The sequence below is a fragment of the Drosophila persimilis genome, unplaced genomic scaffold, assembly GCF_003286085.1.
Source record: "Drosophila persimilis strain 14011-0111.01,24,50 unplaced genomic scaffold, DperRS2 tig00000002-arrow-pilon, whole genome shotgun sequence".
Lineage (NCBI taxonomy): Eukaryota > Metazoa > Arthropoda > Insecta > Diptera > Drosophilidae > Drosophila > Drosophila persimilis.
Window position 1 is genome coordinate 17,764,723 of NW_020825289.1, and position 26,528 is coordinate 17,791,250.

General features: G+C 46.2%; 3 protein-coding genes across 13 annotated transcripts in view; 2 read left to right on the forward strand and 1 right to left on the reverse strand.

Annotated features, from left to right (window-relative positions):
• Positions 1 to 10,451, forward strand: part of LOC6592336 (dystonin) — a 69,366-nt gene extending 58,915 nt beyond the window's left edge. For 2 of the 9 annotated variants that reach the window (XM_026985071.1, XM_026985069.1), the window contains 14 exons: positions 96 to 321; positions 390 to 2,349; positions 2,413 to 2,587; positions 2,913 to 2,969; positions 3,397 to 3,441; positions 3,842 to 3,913; positions 4,081 to 4,255; positions 4,325 to 4,442; positions 4,508 to 4,737; positions 4,793 to 4,910; positions 6,593 to 6,786; positions 7,693 to 7,966; positions 8,037 to 8,217; positions 9,166 to 10,443. In XM_026985071.1, the coding sequence (XP_026840872.1) occupies positions 96 to 321; positions 390 to 2,349; positions 2,413 to 2,587; positions 2,913 to 2,969; positions 3,397 to 3,441; positions 3,842 to 3,913; positions 4,081 to 4,255; positions 4,325 to 4,442; positions 4,508 to 4,737; positions 4,793 to 4,910; positions 6,593 to 6,786; positions 7,693 to 7,966; positions 8,037 to 8,217; positions 9,166 to 9,307 (3,967 nt within the window). In that variant the 3' untranslated portion in view covers positions 9,308 to 10,443. Of the gene's footprint in view, positions 1 to 95; positions 322 to 389; positions 2,350 to 2,412; positions 2,588 to 2,912; positions 2,970 to 3,396; positions 3,442 to 3,841; positions 3,914 to 4,080; positions 4,256 to 4,324; positions 4,443 to 4,507; positions 4,738 to 4,792; positions 4,911 to 6,592; positions 6,787 to 7,352; positions 7,532 to 7,692; positions 7,967 to 8,036; positions 8,218 to 8,543; positions 8,610 to 9,165 lie in introns of all 9 variants that reach the window. The other 7 variants (XM_026985072.1, XM_026985073.1, XM_026985068.1 and 4 more) reach the window with 7 other exon arrangements.
• An 83-nt stretch (positions 10,452 to 10,534) lies between these two features.
• On the reverse strand, positions 10,535 to 12,641 carry LOC6592334 (E3 ubiquitin-protein ligase RNF25). Its single transcript, XM_002017818.2, has 3 exons — positions 12,597 to 12,641; positions 12,467 to 12,535; positions 10,535 to 12,404 (listed from the first exon to the last, which is right to left on the reverse strand). Exons 1-3 carry the CDS (start codon positions 12,602 to 12,604, stop codon positions 11,369 to 11,371), a joined length of 1,113 nt encoding a protein of 370 aa, XP_002017854.1. The 5' UTR covers positions 12,605 to 12,641; the 3' UTR covers positions 10,535 to 11,368.
• A 2,048-nt stretch (positions 12,642 to 14,689) lies between these two features.
• On the forward strand, positions 14,690 to 25,307 carry LOC6592333 (sodium-dependent neutral amino acid transporter B(0)AT3). Of its 3 annotated transcripts, none has more exons than XR_003408423.1 (10): positions 14,690 to 15,018; positions 19,656 to 19,960; positions 20,802 to 21,034; positions 21,119 to 21,696; positions 22,066 to 22,213; positions 22,298 to 22,659; positions 22,717 to 22,879; positions 22,950 to 23,153; positions 23,409 to 24,348; positions 24,805 to 24,865. XR_003408423.1 is itself a non-coding variant. In XM_026985389.1 (10 exons), the coding sequence occupies exons 2-10, from the start codon at positions 19,690 to 19,692 to the stop codon at positions 23,653 to 23,655; spliced, it is 2,034 nt and encodes a 677-aa protein (XP_026841190.1). In that variant the 5' UTR covers positions 14,691 to 15,018; positions 19,656 to 19,689; the 3' UTR covers positions 23,656 to 23,716. The 3 variants fall into 3 exon arrangements, 2 of the variants coding, with proteins under 2 accessions (XP_026841190.1, XP_026841189.1); XM_026985389.1 differs by lacking the exon at positions 24,805 to 24,865 and having other exon boundaries at positions 14,691 to 15,018; positions 23,409 to 23,477; positions 23,650 to 23,716; XM_026985388.1 differs by lacking the exon at positions 23,409 to 24,348 and having other exon boundaries at positions 14,693 to 15,018; positions 24,805 to 25,307.
• The last annotated feature ends 1,221 nt before the right edge of the window (positions 25,308 to 26,528 follow it).

The following is a 26,528-nucleotide window of genomic DNA, read 5'->3' on the forward strand; positions in this document are numbered from 1 at the left end:
GCATTTGTATTGCTTCGCTTGCTTTTTCTGAAAATGTTTGCACATCTATGTACCGCGATACCCTTTCTAATCCCACGCCGAATCCTTCCTTGCAGACAAGCTGTAGAACTGACGGAACGCACTTCACCCGAGCAAGCGGCATCTATTCGGGAGCCCCTGTCGGTGGTCAATCGTCGCTGGGAGTCTCTGCTGCGCGGCATGGTCGACAGACAGAAGCAACTGGAGCACGCCCTCCTCCACTTGGGTCAATTCCAGCACGCTCTCAACGAGCTGCTGGTCTGGATCGACAGGACGGACGGCACTTTGGATCAGTTGAAGCCGGTAAGCGCTAAAGCTCGGGTCGAATCCCAGCCAGAAGTAGGTGTAACCTTTGGTTGAATCCTTTACAGATACCCGGGGACCCACAACTGCTCGAGGTTGAGTTGGCCAAGCTGAAGGTGCTGGCCAACGATATACAGGCGCACCAGAACTCAGTGGATACGCTGAACGATGCTGGCCGGCAGCTCATCGAGACGGAGAAGGGTTCCGTTGAGGCGTCGACTACACAGGAGAAGCTGCGCAAGCTGAACAACGAATGGAAGCAGCTCCTGCAGAAGGCCAGCGACCGCCAGCATGAGCTGGAGGAGGCCCTGCGAGAGGCGCACGGCTACATATCCGAGGTCCAGGACATCCTGGGATGGCTGGGCGATGTGGATGCCGTGATTGGAGCCAGCAAGCCTGTGGGCGGCCTCCCAGAGACGGCCACAGAGCAACTGGAGCGCTTCATGGAGGTGTACAACGAGCTGGATGAAAACAGGCCCAAGGTGGAGACGATCCAGGCCCAGGGCCAGGAGTACATCAAGCGCCAGAACCAGATGAAGGTCTCCTCCAGCAATCTGCAGCACACGCTGCGCACGCTGAAGCAGCGCTGGGATGCCGTCGTCTCGAGGGCATCCGACAAAAAGATCAAGCTGGAGATTGCCCTCAAGGAAGCCACAGAGTTCCACGATACCCTGCAGGCGTTCGTTGAGTGGCTGACCCAAGCCGAAAAGCAGCTATCGAATGCCGATGCCGTCTCGCGCGTTCTGGAGACCATTCAGGCCCAGATGGAGGAGCACAAGGTGCTGCAGAAGGACGTCAGCACACACCGCGAGGCCATGCTGCTGCTGGACAAGAAGGGCACACATCTCAAGTACTTCAGCCAAAAGCAGGACGTGATCCTTATCAAGAATCTGCTTGTTTCCGTGCAGCATCGCTGGGAACGCGTTGTCAGCAAGGCAGCGGAGCGCACCAGGGCTCTGGATCATGGCTACAAGGAGGCGCGTGAGTTCAACGATGCCTGGAGTGGCATGATGCAGTATCTGCAGGAGACCGAGCAGGTCCTAGACCAGATCATCGAGGAGGCTACTGCCTCGAAGGAGCCGCAAAAGATCAAGAAGTACATCGCCAAGCTGAAGGAGACCCATCGCCAACTGGCTGCCAAGCAGACGGTCTACGACGGCACCATGCGCACTGGCAAGAACCTGATGGAGCGAGCGCCCAAGGGCGACCGCCCTGTGCTGGACAAGATGCTGCTTGAGCTCAAGGAGCAGTGGACCCGTGTCTGGTCCAAGAGCATCGAACGCCAACGCAAGTTGGAGGAGGCCCTCCTGCTATCGGGTCAGTTCAGTGATGCTTTGGGCGAACTCTTCGAGTGGCTGAAGAAGGCCAAGAGTCGCCTTAATGAGAACGGACCCGTACACGGCGACCTGGAGACGGTCCAGGGACTGTGCGAGCACCACAAGCACATCGAGCAGGATCTGCAGAAGCGGGCCGCTCAGATGCAGGGCGTGCTAAAGACCGGACGCGATCTGGAGCGATCGGGCAACAATCCCGAGGTGGGACGCCAGCTGGATGAGCTGCAGTCCATTTGGGAGGAGGTCAAGAGTGCTGTCGGCAAACGCGGCGAGCGTCTCGAGGTGGCCCTGGTCGATGCTGAGAAGCTGAATGCCCGTGTCCAGGCTCTGTTCGACTGGCTGGATCACGCCGAGCACAAGCTGCGCTACGCCAAGAATGCCCCAGACGATGAGAAGGTGTCGCGCGAGATGATGGACATTCACATCGAGTTCATGAAGGATCTGCGCGTGCGCGAAAGCGAGAAGACAGAGACGTTCGAGTATGCCGAGGACATCATTGGCAAGGCCTATCCGGACGCCATTCCCATCATCAAGAACTGGCTGTCGATCATTCAGCAGCGCTGGGAGGAGGTCCGCCAATGGGCCATCAACCGTGAGTCGAAGCTGGGCCTGCACCTGCAGTCGCTCAAGGATCTGGACGACAACATTGAGGAGCTGCTGGCATGGCTAACCGGACTCGAGGGTACTCTGTTGAGTAAGTAACTCAGGATTATGTCTTGTACACAAATTGTAATTGGGATCGTCTAATAATTAACAGACCTGAAGCACGAACAGCTGCCGGACGAAATTCCGCCGGTGGAGAAGCTTATCGAGGACCATAAGGAGTTCATGGAGAACACGGCCCGCCGCCAGACTGAGGTGGACCGCGCCTGCAAGCCGCGCCAGCTGCCACCCGGTGCTCGGAAGCCATCCCGCAGCGGCAAGACGCCAGTGTGAGTATGCCAACATGCAGGCCAGTGGCTGCAACTGACCCGTAGTAGCACTGCTGTATCTGCATATCTGTACATACTTTATCTGTACTTCGTATATTGTTTATTATTATTTTGTATATGTATTTATTTTTGCCATTTCTTTTTATACTTTCTTTTGTATCCACTCCGCCACTTTATTGCTACAATATTCAAAACTCCAACTCCAAAATCAAAATACTCCCCCCGCAACGTCTTGCACACTTTCTCTGCCTATCCAAAAAAAACCAAAAATTAAACCAAAAACAAAACAAAAAACCACACCAACCAATCAACGATCGATATACAGACGTGGCTCCAGTCACGATCTGCGTGAACAGTCGCCCGATGGCATGAGGCGTCAAAGGTTTGACCGCAACTTTATACTCTAATTTCTGCTACTCGTTACATCCACTTCACCCACCACCCCCTTAGGCCACCCAGTGGCTTATGCTTACCCGATCGAATCTGCTTACTCACACCATCCACCGCAGCAACACTGCAACAGAAACAGTTTTGGTGAATGCCTAACATCCAACGCCTCCCCAAAACCCCACCCACATGACATTCTAAAGCAGCGGTGGCACATTCACGTTCGACTCGACCTCGACGTGCCCCCCATCGCTGCTCCAAAGAATCTCCCGAATGTAGTGCTAAAACCCCGTAGATACTAATGTACTACTACACCTCATACCAATCCTGCACACAAACCACAGCCTGCTTAATCACTGCTGACAAAACTATTGCTCTCAAACTGTGATCTAATCCATGTGCCTCTCTCTCTCTTCCCACAGCTTCAAGGGCTCTCGCGACCAGGGACTCAACGCCCGCAAGGGAAGGTGAGTTATCAACACTTCCCACTGTATACCGTTTCTAAGAATAGATAGATTCCGCATGTACTACAAAATGCTCAAATCGGAAACGAATTTCTTTTGTTTTTCAAACTTTCAACTAAATATTTTGGAAATGCTGCGTCTACAACTATTCGATTCGAACTGTACCATAATTAATAATTATATATCTATTTGAATTTTGTGTATCTATGTATCTTTGCGTTGCGTATTTTGTTCGTTACCTTACCATATTTTGTTTTGTTTTGTCTCTTTTTGAATCTACTTTCATCTACGCCTACGTATACGTTGCCTCATACCGCTCGAATATCAAACAAATCAATCAAAACTATGCATCTTGCCGCTTTATTTGCCTAAATCAATGTACAAACCAAATATCTGTGTGCAGTCGTGTCACGCCCACACGTGACACGCCCGACAGAGATCGTCTGCCGCACTACGGCCCCAGATTCTCGCCAAGGTAAGTCCACCCCAACACATCACAACATCATCCAGTGCGTCTCTCAAGCTGTGCATGTCTAGTGCTCGTGTTTCTTATGTAGTTTTGGATTGGATCATCCTTTTGTATCATCTCAGGCTTAGGCTCCGCTATAATTTCCCATTCTCCTCTCCTCCATTTTCAATTAGCTCCACTGGACCCGAACTTGAATTCCGTTCGCCACGCGCCAAGCTTCTGTGGACCAAGTGGCGCGATGTCTGGATGCTCTCATGGGAGCGCCAGCGTCTGCTCAACGATCATCTCCTGTATCTGAAGGACGTGGAGCGTGCCCGCAACTTTAGCTGGGACGATTGGCGCAAGCGCGTAAGTATCCAAAGCTAAAGGCACAACCGAGTCAATATTATTTATGCTATTCCTGTTTCTGTTCCTTAGTTCCTCAAGTACATGAATCACAAGAAGTCGCGCTTGACGGATCTGTTCCGCAAAATGGACAAGGACAACAATGGCATGATACCACGCGATGTCTTCATCGACGGAATACTCAACACGAGTAAGTTCCAACTTTTTGCAACCATTTATAGAAAGTACATTACTGATGCCTTCAATTTACGGCAGAATTCGACACATCTGGCTTGGAAATGAAGGCCGTGGCCGATCTTTTCGATCGCAATGGCGAGGGCCTTATTGACTGGCAGGAGTTCATTGCCGCCCTGAGGCCCGACTGGCAAGAGCGCAAGCCAGCCAACGACTCGGACAAGATACACGATGAAGTAAAGCGTCTGGTCATGCTCTGCACGTGCCGACAGAAGTTCCGTGTGTTCCAAGTGGGCGAGGGAAAGTACAGAGTAAGTTCGTCCAACTACTGTCCAAGTAACAGGGTCCTGATTTCCTCTTTTTCAGTTTGGAGATTCGCAGAAACTACGCCTGGTTCGCATCCTGCGCAGCACTGTTATGGTGCGCGTGGGCGGCGGCTGGGTGGCCCTCGATGAATTCCTGCAGAAGAACGATCCTTGTCGCGGTAAGTTGCGAACGAACCGGTTCGGCTAATCTTTCTAGCTATCCAAAAACACCATATGTAGTTGTGTTGCGTACACACACACACACAATTTCGAAATTTGTTGATCTTCGTCCATTTCATGAAGCATCATCAGTATTCAGTAACGCAGTCCCAATCGCCTACATACTCGTATATCCATATCCATCCATATCTACAATAATATTCTAGTGTAATCTTGTAGTCCACATCTTAAACATGCCACCCCGCATTCCACATGCATTTTGTCAATCCAGATGTCATGCATCACCTTGATCATCCATCTCATATAAACAAAAAATACATGCATTTCACATCTAGGTACAGTTGTGCTTAACAACTAATTATGATTTAATGCTAAATATTAATAATACCAAACGGATATGGTCATTTAACCAACCAACAACCAAGCAACAGTAAAATATTGTGCCTAAAAAACAACACCTCCTGGAAAAATAAAACAACAGCCTTTAAACAGTTCTGACCATCGATTAAACCTCATCTACTCTACTATAATTTTGGTCCAAAAGTTGCCTAAATAAAGCTACAAATTAACAGCGCGCGCCTTTTGATAATGAGTTTGTTTTTATCGCCATCCAGCCAGCGCCTATGCCGCCTCATACACAATAACCAAACGAAATCAGCAACCAAAAAACAAAATCCCAATTAAATCCAAAGCCCAGCCTAGCCTAGGGTTTCGCCATTTACTGTAATCATGCTCATTTATGTCGCTTCGATTCTTAACTGCGTAACAATTGATATATGTATCTGCCCATACAACTCACACTCCCACTCCCACCCATAACCAGCCAACCTTTCAACTGTATCTCTTAGATAGTGCTATGAACCGGGTATCTCCAGCAACGCCTAGTGATAGCCGAAATAACTATTATATGTACTACACCTAAAGAAATCTATTTTAATGCATGCTTTTCATTTTGTTAATCTACTATCCTCGCTTTCCAACTAACATTCTGCTTATCGGCTACAGTCGCGCATGCTGTTAACTAACAGCACCGGCGTACCGTAGGCTCTAGGCTGTACGTTCATGTCACGCATTTTATGTTTGAAGCCTCACCAGATTTCGTTGTGCGTCTCGTCTGCTACTTCTATTTGCCAAATTAGTTAACAATTGAATTTGTGTATTTGTTTTTGTTTCGTTTTTTACTAATACAATTTTATGTTTCCCCCTTTTTCTTTTTTTCCAAATGGTACTTTTCCGTTATTTATTTAACCGAAATACCGAAAAATGATTGAATATTGAATAAATGATCCCGATAAATATGTATACTCTTCGCTTGCGCCGCCCACGCCCACGACCACGCCCACGCCCGATGCACCCGCCTGTGCCCACAAAAAATACCAAAAACACTGAAAATATGTGACAATACTACTTTGCGGTAACGATATTTCGTTGTTATTGTTGTTGTTTATATGTTCGCCCTACAACAAACATTGCCCGAAAACATACTCGTGCGCCTCTATCGTGTATGTGTGTATGTGTTTGTGTTGTGTGTGTGTGTGGTGTCTATATATGTGCGTGTGTGTGCTAACGGTCATACCTGCACATATATATAAAAAACCGCGCCATTCGCATCGCAACCGCAATCGCAATCGCATCCTCAACCGCTACCGCCAACCGCCACACTGTTACCGACTCGGAGCAGCCAAGGGACGCACTAACATTGAGCTGCGCGAACAATTCATATTGGCCGATGGCGTCTCGCAGAGCATGGCCGCATTCACGCCCAGACGATCCACGCCCAATGCAGCCGCCACTGCCACCTCCTCACCCCATGCCCACAATGGCGGCAGCTCCAACTTGCCGCCATATATGAGTGGACAGGGTCCCATCATCAAGGTAAATCAAAAACTGAAGCGTTAAACGGGTAACGAGTAACGTGTAACGAGTAACGAGTAACAAGTACCAGGAGAGTGAAACCGATATTCAAATCCTGTCCACCCACCCACCTTCTCTATCCATCCATCCATACATCCTTTAAGGGCACGAGGTAAGATCCTAAGCCTTTCGTTCTGGGCTCGTTCGTTGTGTGTGTTGTTGACAAAGCTCTCGCCAAAGCTGCTGCGCCGCCGACTCTTGATTTGTTGTATATCTGCATGAGAACATACTCGTTCATATCGATCTGTATAATTTTACTTGTACGTACATATATATTGTTGTTGCCTCTCTATTCATTTTTGTACTCGATTAAATGTTAAGTTTTTGCGACCTTTTGAGTTTATGCTAGAGTACAGTACACCCCGTTTACGCACCTGAGGCTATGAGGCCACGAGGCTATTGAGGTTGTTAGGCGCTAGGTTGTTAGGTTGTTGTCCATGGCTTAAATGATCATATGCCGTTTGCCAGCTGCCTTTTGCTGTCCAATGTTGGCTAAACGTATCCAAAATTGATTTCTATATATGTAGCTGATGAGCACTTGGCCGAATTAATGCCAATCTTTGAGAAAATCCGTGCACAAGACCAAGTTCCATGCGCCTTTCCCATACACATGGGTGCCGGCGGCACGGTATTCGTCCGATGCAATACCAGCCGCTCGGTCCCGCTGAGTCCACATGTGCTGCATTGTCATCCAACAACACACTGGGTAAGTCCATTGTCCAATGATTGGCGGCGGAGTGAGAGAAGGATGAGCCGGAGAAGCCACAGAAGGAGGAGAATCAAAATTAAATCGGTTCCATTTTCAGCGGGTCTAGAGGGGGGATCGTTCAAAAGATCACATCTAATCGTTAGCTCTCTTCCACACAGGTCCGCGAGCGATCGGTTCGCTCGATTCCCATGTCGCGGCCATCGCGCTCGTCACTTTCGGCCAGCACTCCCGACTCTCTGAGCGACAACGAGGGCAGCCACGGTGGACCCTCGGGCCGGTACACGCCGCGCAAGGTCACCTACACGAGCACACGCACAGGCCTCACGCCAGGAGGCTCTCGTGCCGGCTCCAAGCCCAACTCACGCCCGCTCAGCAGACAAGGATCGAAGCCACCGTCGCGACATGGCTCCACGCTGTCGCTGGATAGCACGGGTAAGCTACAGATGCGGATTCGGATCTTTAAACGACCAAGCACAATTTATACCTCTTTTCATTCCCGTAGACGATCACACGCCGTCACGCATTCCGCAACGGAAACCGTCAACAGCAAGCACCGCCAGCGGCACTACGCCACGCCCAGCGCGACTCTCAGTGACCACCACCACGCCAGGCAGTCGCCTGAACGGCTCTAGCACCATCACCCGCAAAACCGCCTCCGGCTCGGCCAGTCCAGCACCCACAAGGTAGGATTTTGGTGACAGTTGCTTGGCCATGGCACCTTTCCGAATGGGGAACATTGGGGAAAGCGGGACACAAAATGAAACAACTCTTATTAATTTAAACCTTTTATTTTCCACATTGTTTTCGGTTTACCGCATTAACTTTTGACCAACACAACTCACACAAACAAACAACCAACCATCATGATACGCTAACAAACAACTCCAATTGGCATTTTGAAACATTTGAAATTTGCTTGAACGCAACTAAAACAAACACAAAAAAAACTCCTATGCCTGAAAATCCTATAAAAAAAAACAACAACAAAAAACAATATATACTGAAACAGCAACGGAGGCATGAGTAGATCATCCAGTATACCAGCACTAACAGGCTTCGGCTTCAAACCAATTAGGTAATACCGCTCTCCAGACAACACTTAACATAATTACAAATTCATAAGCTTAGGCTAGTCATAAGGCATCACATGATATAGCGCAGGATGATCAGTGGTTATGGTTTCTTATATGCTAACTACTCGTATTGTTGTACTTACCATCCCCACAACTAAAGCCGCCCATCACGGATACCGATTAAGATACCCTCATTCGATTCCAAGTCAACATCGCCCACCAACTCGACTACGAATACGAATCCAACCAGCTTGGGGTAATATTGATAAGCACTCAAAAGAGACATTTACTAGCCAATTTTCAACTCTATCTATAGCAAGTAATTACTATTATTATCGATATGATGTTATTGTTAAGTTATTTGTACCTTCATTGTTGAACCTTTCCCGAGCATGTTCCTGCGCATGCCAAACAAGCAACAGAAGCTTTCAACTAATGCTTAAGTTTTATTTTCTAGTCTACCGTTATACTACTTATGTTTCTGTTATTGTTATATGAATTGGAAATAATTTGAGAACCATTGACTAACCGATTTTCTTTACAATCCCCTACCCTTAGGCGGAACATCAGCGGAAGCACGACCCCGTCGGGTATGCAGACTCCGCGCAAGAGTTCGGCGGAGCCGACATTCAGCTCGACCATGCATCGCACAGCGCGCGGTACAACACCGACGGAGAAGCGCGAACCGTTCCGGCTATAGAATGGAGAAATGAGAAAATATTAGAACGATGAATGCCAATATTTAAACCATACACACCACAAACAAACTTATGTACTAACTACGCACTGATGTTCTAAACTAAACCCCTAATGAACTCCCCAATAATCGTGAGAGAGACTACATTAGCAATGAATGTAGCAGGAACACACACAGCACAGAGTTCTGTTGAGACTAACTTTAAAGTGCCCCAAAGGAGTGGATGAGCGAGACAATTTATAGACGTTTATGCCACTCACGAGTATAGTATATATTTTGTAAAAGACACATACATATGTAGATGAGATGAGCGCAGACATATAGCTAGCACACAAAGTTGATCAGAGAAGCAACCTACTTACGAGTACTACTAATAATAATACTACACTACCTTTTGCTACTACTAATTTGTAATGTCCTTTGCCCCCATTCACTAGTTATACATGTTTCTAAAATTATAATTTGTATATACTTATAAACGAAACGATGATAAAACAAGCGTAAATTAATGAAAAATACACTCCAAGTGCTCCAAGGCAAGTAAAAGTATACAAAAACACAATAATTAAAAAAAAAAACAAAAAAGATATCGAAAAATATTTAGAAAAAAATTAAAAACATTCGAATGAAATGTCCGGGCCTCTGTTGCAAAGCTCTCTGTGCCCATGTGTCACCATCGAAATCGCCAGTTTGATGGTCCACTAGACAGAAAGGGGCGTGGCAGAGGTGGCACGGCCAAAAAAATAACTAAAACGCATTCAAGAGAAAAGAAAAAATTTGATTTTGTTCTGTTATTAAACTAATAAGATTGTGAAAAATGTAAGCCGCATAAAGAAAATATTTAATTATATACTAAAAGTCATTACTTTAAGTTTAATTAATATTTAACTGTTAAGTGAGAAACACACACATACTACACACACACACACACAGAATTTGTATTGCATAATTATTTTGTTTTTTATATATGCAACTACAACGCAACGAAAAAATTATGATGCAAGTGGGAGAAATTTTGGAGCGTGTCCCTCCCTTTATATAAATATTGTAAAATACTAATACTAAATTATTTTGTTGTACGAATCGAAAGAAAATGCATTAAACACGTTTTTTGTAATTCTATTAAATTAAAACAATTTAAATGAGAAATAAAATTTACAAAAAACTATAACATAAAAAAATAGTGTGTTCTATTCTATTTCTGTTTCCCCCACAGTAAAACACAGCTGCTTATTCCATGATTTTGGTAGTTGATTTATTCGTTATGGTTCCCAATCGTAGTATTTATTTGACACATTGAAATTGAATTTTCGATACACGAGTATGAATGTATAACCCTGGTCGATCCTTACGGATGTCGGTACAGGTCTTTTTTTCTACACAAACACTCAATTAATTACAACATTTAATGTGTGCACGTATGCTAATGATAATGCCCTGCCTCTGTCTCGGGCCTCATCTACCTTTCTTTGCTTCCTTTAACTGACTGACTAGATGGGGGGTCGTTCCAACTTCAAGTATTCGTTAGTTTGGGTTTTATTTGTGGTACTAGCTGCTGCTAGATAGGGGGAGATAAATATTTCTGCTAAAGATTGAGAGCTGCAATTATGCGTATAGGAATATCAATATCATTGTCTTCTTGGCCATTGTGTCTCTCGTGTGTATCGATTGGAGTGGTTACGTCAACGCCAGCGCTGCCAGTTGGTGCTGCTAAATACATGCTTGCTTGCTTTACTCTCTAGCTATCAAACCTAGTCATCCTCATCCTAATAATTATAATCATAATCGTAATATCGTCTCGGCATGGTGCGGTGCCGCAAGTCTTTTGCAAACCATTACAAATATCATTATAGTTAATATACAACTAAATATCAATGTTAATAGAAAATTAGCTAACCCGGTTCGCTAAAGCTAACTAAACATAAATACAAACATAAAATTCACAGAAACGAGTGCGCCTCACGAAACTAAAAGTCTGTTCTGTCTGGGATGGTGCTGGATTGTGTATTAGCAGCATGGCAACGCAATGGGTATCCGGAGCCGCATCTGTCCTGGGAGCCATTGTCACCTGGTAGGCCCAGCGCAGGCAGACTGAGACTTCGTCTGCTTTCCTGTTCCTGTAGTTGCTGCATTGCTTCCGCCTGAACTGCCTCCAGCTGAGCCAGGGTTGGGCTCGCGATCGCGGTCCGCGCGATGGTGGTGTCCGTGGTGCTGATGGCGCCTGTTGCCACGATAGTGTCGACGATTGTGATGCTGATAGTTGTTATTAGTCGGCTCTGGCATGACACGATGTGTCTCCTGCACAACTGGAGCAAAGTTGCTGCTGCTTGTGGGTTTAAGGGCTTCGTCCTTGGCTGGTCCCTCCAATTTCTTAGCGGCCTCCGCCTCTTCACGACGCCGACGTCGTCGTACATCTTCCTCGGTCTCAATGGAAATTACAGCAGCACTGTCGGCCTTTACATCAATGATGGCTCCGCGACTTTTTTGCTGCAGATACAACTGGGACATGCGCTGCTGCATTTCCCTAAGCTCTTGGGTCACTTTGAAGTCGGGAGCATTGATAAGCTCTGAGGGAGGCATGGCGCATTTTAAGCTGTCCGACTCATCACTGATGTGTTCACGACAAACGGGACACAGGGCCTGGAAGGGATCAGCCGTCTTCTGCAGCCAGGCGGGCAGCTTTTCAAACTCCTCCTGGTAGTTGCGCCGTAACGCATTCAAGTGCCTGGCTAGGCAGTAGCTGTGCAGGTAATGGAAGCACTCGGTTCGAGTGAACTCGTCGCCCTCGGCGAATCCGTACAGACAGACCACGCACTGTCCGCTGGGCAGGTTGCTGCCGGTCAGATGCTCCCTCACCACCTCAATCAGGTCGAAGACCACGGGAAAGCCCAGCGACTCCTTAATCTTCACATTGCAAGCGGTTCGTATGGCCTCCAGGCGAGCGTCGTCAAGTCCTCGGGGACGAAGCAGTTTGAATGTGGGACTGACGTCTGGGTAACCCGGCGTCGGCTGCACCTGCAGTGTGACACATATGTACTGCTGTTCGTCGTCCTCCCCAGTCAGCGGAAGAACCGTTGTCTCGATTAGGTCCACGTCGCCGCTTTTGAGGGACGGTAATTTCCGTGTTTAGTAGCATAAAGATTTGTTTTTCAGATAACCTACCTGACAGTGCGCTTGATACAAACATCGTCCATTAGAATTGCTTCCAGCGACTCCACCTCGTCTTGTAATCTGTGGGAAATCATTCTCCGTTAAAGGAAAGCCGCTCTCCAATCATTTCTCATTCACTTACGCGTCCATGTTATTCGGATTTTGCTGATTTTGATTATTTTTTGAGTTTTAAAAAATCGATTTGGGACACCTGAAAAAGTGTGACCGCGGATTTCTATTTGAAAGTCCGACCCTCAGAAATATACCAAAATATACCGTCTAATTTTCAAAATATACCGTAAATATACTGACGAATTCAAGTTCTTGTTTACATATTCCTCGTTTTTGATATTCCATCGAATATTACTAACTATATAGAACATTTAGTCATGCCCACATAATTTTATACTATTAATGAATCAATTTTCTACAAGATTGGATAGATTTTAATCCTTGCTTTTATTGTATTTTGAATAAAACAAGGTTTAAACAAAATAGTTCAACAAAAAAAAACAGTCGCAATGTTGCTGGTATTTGAAGACATGATGCGTGTATAGGCCTTTGTGCACCCTATTTTGTTAATTTTATATGAAGATGAAACGTGATTTAACAAGAAATTTTCTCAAATTGATATGTTTTTGACTTATTCATGTGTATTATTAGTATCTTGTATATATTTATCTCGATCCTGATACCTACTGAGCCTTGGAAGACAAACGTATTCACAATTCTATATCATCCATTTCCCCCAGGGTATGTGTGCATGGAATTAGCAACATGTTTGTGTATGGAATGAGACTCATTGTTGCAATAGCGAAACTGCGGCGAATCGGGTATTGCCTATATTTCAAGCTATAGATGCCCACTTAGCTTTATCCCATAGATAAATGCATTTTCTACAAGATTGCTTCTTTTAATTATCTTAATGTATTTTATTTTGACCAAAAAACGGTTTTCAAGTAAATGTTGCCGCAACTTTTGTGTATGGAATGCGCAACATTTGTGTATGGAATGAGACTCATTGTTGCTAAAGCGAACTGGGGCGAACTGGGGCGAATTGCGGCGAATTCAAATTTTCTCATATTCTTTGTTCCGTTTAATAATACTATCTATATGGAACATTTAGCCATGCCCACTCAATTTTATACGTTTGATGAATCAATTCTATACATAATCGGCCTATTCGAAATACTTGCATTTATTGGATTTTTATATAACATTGAAAATTAAATTAATAAATGACAAAAATGCAATTTAGCACTAAAAAACACCACATGGGAGCGCGGCGAAAACCAGTTTCTACAGTATATACGGTCTCACTTGAAAAATATACCGAGTGGTGCGCGCCAAATCGAACTTTTTTGAATGTGAGCGACAAGGATTTAAATGTTGTCAACCGGGCCATTACCGATTCAACAAATACGACGATTCCCTCAATTTTGATATTCCGTCGAATATAAATAGCTATGTAGAACATTAAACCATGCCCACATAATTTTATCCGATTAATGAACCTATTTTCTACTTGACTGGCATATTCTAGACAATCGCATTTATTGGATTTCTACTTAACGTTGAAAATTAAATTTAATAGATTGATTAAATTGACGAAATATACTATTATATACCGATATACCGTAAATTTACCATCGCATCCATAGTGCAACGCCCTTCGATAGCGCGATATCGATATCAGCTCGCGCTGAAAAGGATGCAATGGAAAATAATTTATGGTTTGGCGGCACTTTAAAGTAAAATTCGGAATACATTCAAGTATTCAATTCTTTGAACAATTTAATGAATGTATTTTACAGCTCTCGAGTTATAGTGCTCTTTTTTCTTTTATTCTCTCTTGCTCTCTACGGCAGTTCCTCCAAACTACCCCCAAAGCCGAGCAGCGGCATTTTGGCAGCTTTCAACCCCCTGATGGAGTGAGTGCCACGTGCTTCCCTTAGCTTTTGGCCTCCTTTCACGCACACAAACACACGTACTGGCAGCAATCAATGAAAGTGAAGCTTTGCCCAAATTAAACAGAGGAACTCTATCCGCATGTGAAAAATTTCCATGCACTCCGTACGTTCATCCTGTGGCCCGTCGTCCTGCGTTAGCGCCCGTGCCCGTCTCTCGGTTCTGGTGGTGGTGGATTCTCGCTCGGCTTTTCACCACGGCAACGTCGCTCGAGAGCTTCTGGCTGGCAGTGCTATCACGGCGCCAAGCGTTTCGTTTCACTTTGTAACAGAAAGCTCAAATCAACGGTCGTGTCGTGAAAATTGGGCAAAGCACCGTGTGAAAACGCTAAAATTCCTCGAACGAAATTGATTTGTGCGTGTGTGTCCATGGTTATTAGAGTGCATTTGATCTAAAGCAAAGTATTAGAGAATTGCAGAGTGCATTTTGGATTCACGGCCACACAAAGGTTTTCCAAGTTGCCAAAAACGTTGTCTGGAAGGGACATTTGTGCCATTGTGTTTATGCGCGTGTGTGTGCCTGTTTGTGTGTGAAAAATCCGCCCTTAACAGCAGCCAGCCAGCAAGGATCCCGAAGCTAAGCCAAGTCAAACTTTGGTACGTTGGTACGCTAGCACGTTGGACAGCAGCACATTCTGCCCGTCCTGACGTGTCCTGCGCACTCACACACACAGCGTAAACTTGTTTCCCTATCTCTCTCTCTCTCAGTCCCAGTCCCAGTCCCAGCCCCAGTGGCAGTCTCCTTCCGAGAACTTGTACATAATGAGCGGCGCTCGTATTTGTGAGGCACGTGGAATTTCCAGTGACAACAGTTTATGCAAATTGCTTTCAGCAACGAATTCAATTGTTTCGTGCCCTTCACGCCAACGAAAATCTGCATTTCTGTGCATTCGCATTCGTATTCGCATTCCAATAAAACCAAGGAAATGCGAAAATTCATCAGACCCAATGCGATTGTAACAAATATATACTCGTACGACTTTGCACGTTGGTAAAAGGCAGGAAGCAACATTTTCGATCCATGTGCCCGAGAAGAACAAATCGGTATGATGCACAATTAGAAGAAATAGAACTAGATTTTGGCAAGATGTCAGCATCAAGTGATTAATCATGGGGCGAGCCAGCGAACGGAAGCAAAATTTGAAATTGATTCTCTATGAGATATGAGCATCAATTTATAAATTTACAAACCAATTTCCGTAGATCTTACCTCAGGCTCCCGCCACTCTGTCTCTCTTTGTCTATCTGCTTCTCTCTCTCAACCACTCATCCTCTCACCCACTCACCCACTCACCCGCTAAACCTTCTGCTACCTTTGGCTCCATGTGGCAAAGTGAAATTGCATTGAGGCTGGCAATGGCATTGGCTGAGGGGTTGTTTTAGCCAAAAAGCTCAGACCTCCCCTCCCCACCTATTTATGTACCTCTCATCCTCAACAGGCCAACAGTTGATGCTGTGCCAAAAAGCAAGAAATTGAACTTTGTGCCTGTCTGACTGCAATCCCGCCTCCATGCGAGCTAGAGTGAGAGCGAAAGTTGTAGGTACATATGTACGCGTACATACATTGTCGAAGTATATAAGGCACTGGCATATAAGTTATTTTGGCTGGCAAGTGCATGTGTCCGCTGGCTGCATGCTCCTGAAAAATTAATTGTTTTCTCTTTGTTTTGTTTTGGCTATTTATTGATTGAAAAAGGCAATGTTTCACCAAGATATTTGTACTTGCGAGAAGAGAGAACAATGTTAAGATAGTTCCTGGTTATGTTTCCTTCTTCATCTTATGATAATACAAAATTATGTAGAACAAGAACCAAAGACATGAAGGACTCATCAGGCTACAATATAGCTTATTTATATACGCTGTTTGGTTTGCTGACGGTTCATATTGAGTTTCAGCTTAAAAAACTTTCCGTCCGTCAGACATCTGCTGCGTTTATTTGCATAATATCATTGTAAAAACAACTCCTTCTATCGAAAGCGTCCCAAGCTTAAGAACGCGTAAACAATCCGAATCGGTGCGGGGCTGGGGTACACAATCCTAAGTGGAGTTGGATTTCAAAAGGGATGGAGGGAGTGTTGGGCTTGGATCTGGGTAGCTTAATGCGTCCAGTGCCGCTCCAGGAAATCCGGACAGCGACTACCCACCCACACAATTGCAACAAAAGCCCACTTCAAGGTCAAACTCTCTCTACCTCTCTCTCTCTCTCTCTCATTGTATCTCTGGGAAGCGGGTAGCTCGTTCCTGTATGGGGGTTGGGGCGTTCAAAGATTTTTCGGCCACATCTCGCCGTCGACTGGCTAAAATATTTACTTTGCATTGTTGAAGGGGCGCCCCCAAGGAGGGTAAGAAGGGCGAGAGCAAAGGGCGCACATTGCATATTGGCAGCCGAACAACTTGCGCAATCTTCCCCACTCTCTGCTCTCGCTGCATCTGCACTCTGAGCAGATCGGATCCCAAAATAGCCGCAAATATGGTATTATTAGTTGGAATTTTGAAATGCTCATCGTGAACAAACCTCTGTGCGGTGCGCACAGGGTTTATTATTGTGTACGCGAACAAAAGCCAATAAAATGTACAAAATCGATTGCATAAACAAAAAATATTTCATTGGCAATCAAATTGCATGATTTATGCAGAATAGAAAAAAACAGCTGGGCGCTGGTCGCCGGTCGCCTCTCCTACTTGAACCGAAAATTGTTCCAATCGATTTGGCCTGGAACACGCCATGTCATCAGATTTGTGCCCCTTAATCCGCGCTCTCCCGCTCCGCTCCGCCCCGCCCCTCCCTCCGATTGTCTCTTTTTTAGCTATTTCGGTGGCACTTTAACCGGGAATAAGCTTTAAAGCCATCCCCTGCTGCTGTTGCGCCTGCTGCTCCTACCCCCAACACCGGGTAGGAAAGGGGATGAACTTGTTTTTTGTTGTTGTTGAATATCACTTTTGGAACGACGCAATTACGTTTGTCCTTTTTGGCGGTGTTTTGTTCAGGAGCGCAGGCTTTTATACCTGTTTACGTACACATCTAATACACACACATATTTAGGATGTGTGTGTGTCTGTTTATGGATTGGTTAGCCTGGTAAATTTCCATTCATATAAATTTCCATCGCTTGGCAAGGCATTGTTCTTTGGGTTTGAATCGGTATCAAAGCCAAGCCAGAATCAGTGGGACTCGAGGCGGAGTGGAGTTGTATAAGCAGTGCAACACAATTACATCCTGTCAAATTCAATCAAACTTATTCTGATTGTGCTTTCAATCTTTCAATCATAGCCGCAGTGCGCCCCTCATTTAGCAATTTCCCTTAACAATGAGTTAAGCATTGTGTTTCAGTCTGCTCTATGGGAGGTGCAGGGGAAGGTCTAAGTGGGCTAAACCGTTCCAATGACAGGGCCAGGGTCGTTCTGTGACCGTGTCCGTGTACGTGTCCTGCTTGAGCTTTATATTTAGAAACGCCAGTGGCGTGGGCGTGTGGCTGGTGTTGCGGCAGGGTGGCTGTGGGAATATTGCGACGCAAAAGAAACAGCAATCACAGGAGCTTAATATTTCCACACACTGGTTTACGTAACGTCAATTGGATTGTGTAATCAGCAGGCGACGGGCTAGAGAAGGAAGCAAAGCGCCGCACCGCACCGCACGCAAGCAAACAAATGTTGCAGTGTGTCTGAAGATGGAGATGGAGGGGACTGGCTGGGAGCTTGTGGCATTGAACGCACTCCACGCTCCAAGTCCTTTTATTATCTTTACCCTCGGGGCTGGTCCCATCGTGGTGCTGTTCCTGGTCTGCCATCTACTCTGAATTAACGAGCTTGTGGTGTAACTTTTGTGTTTGAGCTTTGTGCATTTTGCATTTTGCATCCACGAGATACATTTATGTGCGCTGCCTGCCAATGTGTGCAGTAATTGAATAAATATTTACACTCACCCATCCAGGGGGGTGGGCCCGGGTGCCCAGGGGGCAGGCTGTTCGATACCACTAACGCATTTGTGGAACAAGTCAGCCATCAAAAGACGTCATAGCGCATTACGTATACGCAAAATAGTGAAGAATCGGAAAAGAATATATAGACCGTATAGTGGCGCTCTGTGTCTTTGTGTTTGTGTGCAGATGTACATATGTATGTGTGCATACACAGAGCTATCAATGAAGCGGCAGGACGCCAAAAGCTTGCCAGAGCTTTCCTCTCTCTCTTTTGGCATTGCTCTCTAGCTATGGTGGGATTCGATTCTGCTTCTTGCCAGACAGCTGCTGTTGTTTCGCGACAACACACCCGCTCAGAGAGAGAGAGAGAGAGAGAGAGAGATGGCTCTGGCGCTGGCTCTAGCTCACTTCCTCTCTTCCTCTCTTTGTCGCTTGCTCTGCTGCGTCCTCTGGCTTTACTACGTCAGCAGAGCAGAGCAGAGACGAGCCTCCAAGTAAATAAGCCAACATATACACACATATGTACATACATACCTAGTATATAGTACATAGGGCTGCCCTGCCGCCGCCTCCACCCTTTATTTACTTTATGTACGAGTTTGTGTGTTCTAGTCTCGTGTCCTCTTGCTTTTCTCATTGCTCTTTCAATTTGCAACGACCTTCCGTAGGAGTCAACACTTTTTGGCCCTACACACTGAGCAACAAGGTTCAGGAAGTCACGATTTCTGGGCGCTTAGGTCTTAGATGGGTGAGGTGGTTCAGTGACTCTCCATCCGCGCAGCGATTTGACGATTGAGGGGCCGGGTGTCCTTCGTCTAAGCGGGATGTGGAAAGATAAATTTCCTATTAACTTTCTGCCGTGCGTGCATAAAAATTTTGTTCATTAAGAGAGAGGTTAACCAGCAGAGCAATATGAAAAACTTTATGAATTATGCAGGAGCGAGTACTCACCTATAAGTAGTATGTAGATTCGCCAACTTCCAAAGTTATAGGAGAAAAGAAATGGGTAGGGAAGGAGAATTCGAATTACAAGTGCCATCGAAAAGTTTCCATTAACCAGAGGAAAACCCGCCTTAATGGCTAGCAATTAGGACACAAATTGAGTTAGCAGCCACTAGAAGAGGTCTCAAGGACGCCCCACCACTGAAAAGAGCAAATGCCAGCGCGCACACACACATATGTATATCGTTTATTACATATACATTCGTACACTGGCACACATTCACACCCGAGGAATATTGATCAAACAGAGTCCCGCCGGAGAATCATATCCTTGTGTTGGCCTTTTCCTAATCGGCTGCTTCATTTTTCAGAAACCACGGCGCGACTTGAACCACCCGAGCGTTGATGGCTGCCACCAAAATCATCGATGCACCGCGCAACGGCCACGAGATGGCTCCATTGAACACAAGGGCACGGGGCGATGGGACCCACGGCGTGACCATCGTCCTGACCGCCCCGCAGCGCAACTCGGTACAGTCGGTGGACATTCCGGGCGGAGATCCGGAGCGGGCCGCCTGGAGTGGCAAGATGCAGTTCTTCCTCAGCATCATCGGCTACTCGGTGGGCCTGGGCAACATCTGGCGCTTTCCCTACCTGTGCCAACAGAACGGCGGCGGTGAGTACACACCCGTGGAATGTCCATGGAATGCCATGCACATGTTCGGATTACCCGAACTGTCAGCAACTGCCACAAGTGCATATCGCTGCAGTTTTTTCCAATCAATGTCTGCACCCAACCCCAAAGACCAGCCCCAACCCAACTCCACTCCACTGCCAATTTGTTGCTGCTGCTGGCGTCACCTGTGCGATAACGCTAATTCTACAGACTGCAGGTGGTACCCCCACCGCTCCCTTTGCTCCCCCTCTCGCTCCCGACCGCTCTGTATGGCATATCCAATATCATGTGGCCAACGAACTACATACATATATGTATGTATGAGCAGCTAATAAAGTGCACAGCTTTGACAATAACATTATGGGATTTAATGTGCACTAATTGCATAGCTTTATCATCGCGTCTGGCGGGTCCGGAAGACCCAATTGTGGGGGCCTTGTGGAGGAGCTTTGCATCGGCCCACTGGGGAAAGGGGAAGGGCACACGCCCCGTGTCGAGCACGCACATTTCTAGTGGGAATTCAACCCCGCCCCGGCTTTAATTCAATTACAAACTAGAGAGAATGACCAAATTGCCATCGCAGAGTACTCCCAGCGGGCCCACAGGTGACGGAGCAGATTAATATTTAATTATATAAGCCAGGAATGCACCAGACGTACAAAAAGTGTTGGAGCAGATGCATTTGTACCTTCATGACAATAAATTCCTTCTGCCTCGAGCAGAACACGATTCAGAAGAGCAAATGCAAATGCAAATTGATTTCGTGTCACGTCACTCAAGTGGACTTTGGACTTAATCCGCACACATTCACCCGTTCTTACATGCCCTCCACCACACATAGGTGCATTCCTGATACCGTTCATGATTATGCTGATACTGGAGGGGATACCACTCTTCCTCATCGAACTGGGCATGGGGCAGCGCATGCGGCTGGGCGCGTTGGGGGTGTGGAACACCATCCATCCGTGGCTGGGCGGCATCGGCATCTCGTCGTGCATTGTGACGCTGTTCGTGGCCCTGTACTACAACGTCATCATCACGTGGGTCTTCTTCTACCTCTTCAACAGTTTTCGGGTGAGTTTTCCCACACAGATTGGGATCTCGAAGAGATCTGCTTATAAGGTGTTTCCATCCTACCATCCTTCCATACTCCCCTAGTACCCCCTGCCCTGGTCAACCTGTCCGACGAACGGCACTGGATTCGCGCTTGAAGAGTGCGCCAAGTCGTCGGAGACAACGTACTTCTGGTACCGCACCACCCTGGACGCCGCCCCGTCCATGGACGAGCCCGGCGGCCTCAAGTGGTGGATTGTGCTCTGCCTGATGCTCTCCTGGACCATCGTCTTCTTCATCGTGATGAAGGGCATCCAGAGCTCCGGCAAGGTGGTCTACTTCACCTCGCTCTTCCCCTACATCGTCCTCACCATATTCTTCATCCGCGGCATAACCCTGCGCGGCGCTGGCGCTGGTCTAATGCACATGTACACGCCGAAGGTGGAAAAGCTGCTGGAGCCAACGGTGTGGCTGGACGCGGCCACCCAGGTCTTTTACTCGTTTGGCCTCGCCTTCGGCTCGCTAATAGCCTTCGGGAGCTACAACACGCCGAAGAACAACTGCGTCCGCGACGTCCTGCTGGTGTCCGTCTGCAATGCAGTCACAGCCATCTACGCGAGTGTCGTCATCTTCGCCATTCTCGGCTTCAAGGCCACCATGAACGTGGATCGCTGTGTGGCAAGGTGAGTTGAGTACAGCAGCAGCAAAGCAGTACAGCAGTGCAAATGGCTGGGGTGGGGTCAGCACGCATCGGTGGACAGGCACCTGGGATAGGTCATCACATCATCCAATGTTGACCAGTTGTAACTGGCACGAGGCTTTGTCTCCGTGCCTATTTACATATAGTCGTATCAATGGACATCTGGGTATTTGTGTGCCCTGCCGTTCATTGATATTCGAATCGATATATGGAATCGCGGTCGTGTCTGTCAATTTGTATCAATTAATGGTCCCACGCTGAGTTATTTGCAATTGCTCTTGAACTGTCCGGCCGTGTCCGTGGGCTCTAACCGACTTAAACCGGTCTTCGTCTTTGTCTTCTGCCCCCACAGCAACACGGACATCCTCGTTAGGCATGCGTTTCTGGAAAACAAGAACGCCACCACCCTGGAGTACGAGCATGCGATGGACAAGCTGAACGACACGGAGAAGACCCTCTTTCAGCTGAGCGAGTGCACCCTATCCAAGGAGCTGGACAATGTGAGTACTCTCCTGGATATGGCTCATATGGTATCCTGCATCCCGCAGTAATTCATTGTTCTCCTCCTTCCTCCTCTGCTTTAGGCCGCCGAGGGAACGGGCTTGGCCTTCATCGTGTTCACCCAGGCAATTGTGGAGCTGCCGGGCGCCCCCTTCTGGGCCGTGCTCTTCTTCACCATGCTGCTGTCGCTGGGACTGGGCTCGCAGATCGGCATCTTGGAGGGCATGCTGTGCACCCTCTTCGACATAGACATTATCAAGCGGGTTAAGAAACAGCATGTCACTGGCGTGGTATGTCTATTCTGCTTTACTGTCGGTTTCATCTTCTGCACAGGTGCCGGGGAGTACTGGCTCAAGATGTTCGATTCTTTTGCCGGCACCATTGGCCTGGTGGTGGTGGCCCTGATGGAGATGATCGCCGTTATCTTTATCTACGGACACGAGCGGTAGGTACCCCTGAAAGCATTCCCTCAAGACAAGTCCTACAAGTCCTCTGCCCACAGCTTCACTGAGGACATCTATCAGATGACTGGCTACAGACCCGGCCTCTACTGGCAGCTTACATGGCGCTACATTGGGCCCGTAATCATGGTCTGCATCCTGGCCTCGTCCATCGTCTTTATGGTAATCCGCAATCCCACATACGGAGCTTGGAATGCCGAATTGGTGGGTTCATCTCTCATTAAAGGCTCAACTTTGCCGCTTGCCTGACACTTGCTTTTCAATTTGAATCCAGGGTGTGGTGGAGCAGAAGGAATACCCCAGGTGGGTCATGGGCATCGCCCTGTCGATGATCATGGCCGGCGTCCTGCCCATGCCCATTGTGTTCCTCATGCGCAGCTTCCAGTGCCTGAAGGTGGACCTGGACATACACCAGGGATCGATCCGGCGCAACGAGACAACCGCCTCTACCAAGGAGATGATTGACAACGACGACGATGTAAGTCCCCCCATAATCTATTCGCATTCGCGATCCAGCTTTCTTTATACTACCATTTGGTGTGTTGTTTGAGCGTTCAAATTGAACCTACATCTGGCTAAGATAATGCCCAGCTCTCTCTGGACAATAAGTGTAACTAATTGTGTCTTTCTCTCACCTAAAAAACATTCCTCACACTTGCGCTTGATTTTCCTATCTGAAAATGCTTCAAACAAAACCAAAAACCAAATACAAATCACGCTCATTGTCGTACAGAATATGAGTCCGGATATGCCACCGCAAGATTCATTAGCGGCGACACGCTTCACAATTGGAGACTTCGAAGTAAGTTGTGTCTTGTCCTGGTCAGCCATCCCCCAATCCCCCAATCCCCGGATCCCACACTCCCCACTCCCGCCACATGCACCTCTCTCTATAGACACTAACGCTAATCACACAATTCTCTGCTCTTCTTCCCCCTATGCTCCTGTGTCCACTCTCATTGGTCAATGTTTAGAATTAGAACGAACCGAAACGAAACCCTGGAAACGTTGTTAATTAAGTGCTGCGCCAAGTTTTAAAGATCCTCCAGAAATTACTTAGAAAACCAAACAGAAAACATAAAACAGAACCCAGTTAATCCCTAAGATAACACGAAAAGTAGTTAGCTCTAATGCTCATTCGCATGGCCCCACACCAAAAGACACCAAAAGACACCGATCACCGATCACTGATCACCGAACTAAGGACAGTGCTAAATTCCACGCGCCGTGTGCCCAAAAACTGCGTAGTAGCCAAACCAAACAGAGAATGCTCATTCCTCAGATACTCCCTCAACTACTCAATCCAATCTCAAAACCACTAAGAACTAACCAACGCACAGAAATTTCTCGTAGCTAGCAATCAAATCAACAAATCAACAAATCAGCAAATGCAAATCAATGCTTTTTAAAACTGACATAGAAATATATTTAAATTAAATTCAATATTAAGCCAGCGATAAGGGCCAGGCCAGGACAATTATTTACAAACGTTATGTTTAGGGAAAAGACTAGCTAAATCGCTTGAGCAGGTAGGGGCCTGAGAGGGCTCAGCAGATATAAGTAGGGCAATGAGTGTATATATAAATGAAATGGTCAGATACAGGCAGTCAGTCCAGTCCACACAGAAGGCAGTACAGTACTTTAATTGGCGGTCCAGCGAGGCAAATTTACAGGTAAAGTAAACAGTCCAGACCACAAATACGATACGAAAACTGTCATAATTTTCCATTTAGTTTGTTCGTTTGTTGGTTCATTGTTTTAGATGTTTTTGTTGTACCTGGTACACTAGTACCCAAGTACCCATGTACCCATGTACCCCTCTAATTAATTCTATGAATGTGATAGATATGATTATATTATGTACATTTTACATTCTACATGTAAATATTGTACATTTTACTTGTTGTGCTTTTAAGAAGTTTAAACAGAGCGCCATCTGTTGGATGGGTGGGGAGCTTTTGCTTGTAGAATATCAAGTATACGCCGCGTGGTGTCGTGGTCTCATATGATTTATGTATTATAATTTGTACGATATTCTTGATTTCATTTCCTAGAGGACCTTTTGTTCTTTTTTTTGTTTGCTCATTGCGGTCCCTTCTAATCCGTTTTCTGCTCTCCAATCCAATCAGGAGGACGATGAGAACGATTTCAGCGGACCCGCCCTGGGTGGCCACGTCAAGACCCAGAGCGACTTTTCCGACGACGACGAGGAGGACAAGCCCATGACCATGCGGATGATGATGATGCGTCCAACAACAACATCGAACGTGTTAAATGTGCCAACAAGCAGAAAGCAGCAGAACTACAAAAAGGATGCGTACGATGTGTAGACAGCTGTTCAGGTGTTCAGGTCTACATCGAACACATATAGGACGGGTCCAGGTGTGAAATGAAATGAAGTGGAACCCCCGCAGAGACAGGAACAGAAACAGAGCGAACGCAATGGCAAGTGAAATATTAATTAAACTGAGAGTACGGAAGAGAGAGAGAGAGAGAGAGAGAGAGGCAGGGAGCTGGAGTGGAGCCGTGCCGAGATGAGCGCAAACATTTATAAATATTTACTCTAAGTATTTTAACATAATTTAAAGCTAAACTAAGAAACAGAAAGAATAAATTGAAGAGTTTGAATTAATTGAATTCTAGTTCGAGTGCGTAACTAAAATTGTTAAACCGTATTTTTAACACAAACTGAACTCAAACTAAACTAAAACTAAACCTAAACCAAGCAAACTAACTAACTCGCAAATAGCGAGTACAATGAGCTGCTGTGCTGTGGAAGAAGGAAAGCAAGAAGGACAGGACAAAATTAAAGAAGAAAGAAAAGAAAAGGAAAACTATTAAATAAAAGGGGTTGCTAAAAGTTTCGATTGGATGATTATGTAGCGTAGCATTTAGTTGGAATGCTTTAAGCTTTACCATTAGACACTCTAACACACAAACTGAAAGTATTTCTGGTTTCCCATCCATAGCCCTCCCCACCCCACCCCACCCCAACCACTCTTCAATAGCAAACGCTTTGTAGTCGACTTAGGAAGCGCATTTCCAAAGAGTTTAACTCGATATTTAGTTTAGTATAGATCTACTGTCTGTTATTATTTGGACTTCTTACATACAACACTTGGGAGTGCATGCCAAGACCCCAATCTATTAAATCTAACGAGATCTAGAAACAGAGTTACACAGTTTAATGTTAATTCAAACAAACAAGTTACACTCTATAGACATTTTAAGCTCTAGTTGCGTTGAGCGAGATACAAGTAAATACTTATTGAACACAAAGATACATGGAATGTGTGATATTCTAAATAATATCCTCAGAACTTAGTCTAAGCGAGAAACCTTATCGATTTCACTTAGGTTTTAAGACTCTTCGATCCCCTCCTCCCCGCCCCCATGCAGCCACACCATATCTGTTCTCTCAACCCCATCTTTATCTCTATTGTCCGCCCCACCCCACCCCACCACTCCCCGCTCTTCTGATTGAGCCACCCAAGTGTATTTTACCATATACCAACAGAACAAAACAAAACGAGAAAAATAAACTGCTGTGAATAGATTTAGTGGTGGTAAAGCTCTACTGAAGAAGGGAAACCATAAAGCTAATATTTAACTAGTTCTTAAGCGGCACTCGACACCACACCACACCATCCACTCACTTCCGTTCACTCCGAGAACTATCTGACTCGGACCCGTTCCCCTTACCATTCCCAATTCGGTTTCCGCCAAATGGTCTTCGTGCAATCCTTATGCAGAACTGTGCACCACACCCCCACCTCTTCGTAACTTTCTCTTATTTCGTTAAGGTAGGGGTAAAGGCAACGTAAAAACTGAACACAGAGATTAATGATATATG

Excerpts from the sequence above, each read along its gene's own strand:
- LOC6592334 (XM_002017818.2), bottom strand. Across the intron at positions 12,405-12,466 it reads TGTATCAAGCGCACTGTCAG|CGGCGACGTGGACCTAATCG; the intron begins GTAGGTTATCTG and ends GTCCCTCAAAAG.
- LOC6592333 (XM_026985388.1), top strand. The coding sequence starts at position 19,690 with ATGGCTGCCACCAAAATCATCGATGCACCGCGCAACGGCCACGAGATG. Across the intron at positions 21,035-21,118 it reads ACCTCTTCAACAGTTTTCGG|TACCCCCTGCCCTGGTCAAC; the intron begins GTGAGTTTTCCC and ends ATACTCCCCTAG. Across the intron at positions 22,880-22,949 it reads GAGCTTGGAATGCCGAATTG|GGTGTGGTGGAGCAGAAGGA; the intron begins GTGGGTTCATCT and ends ATTTGAATCCAG.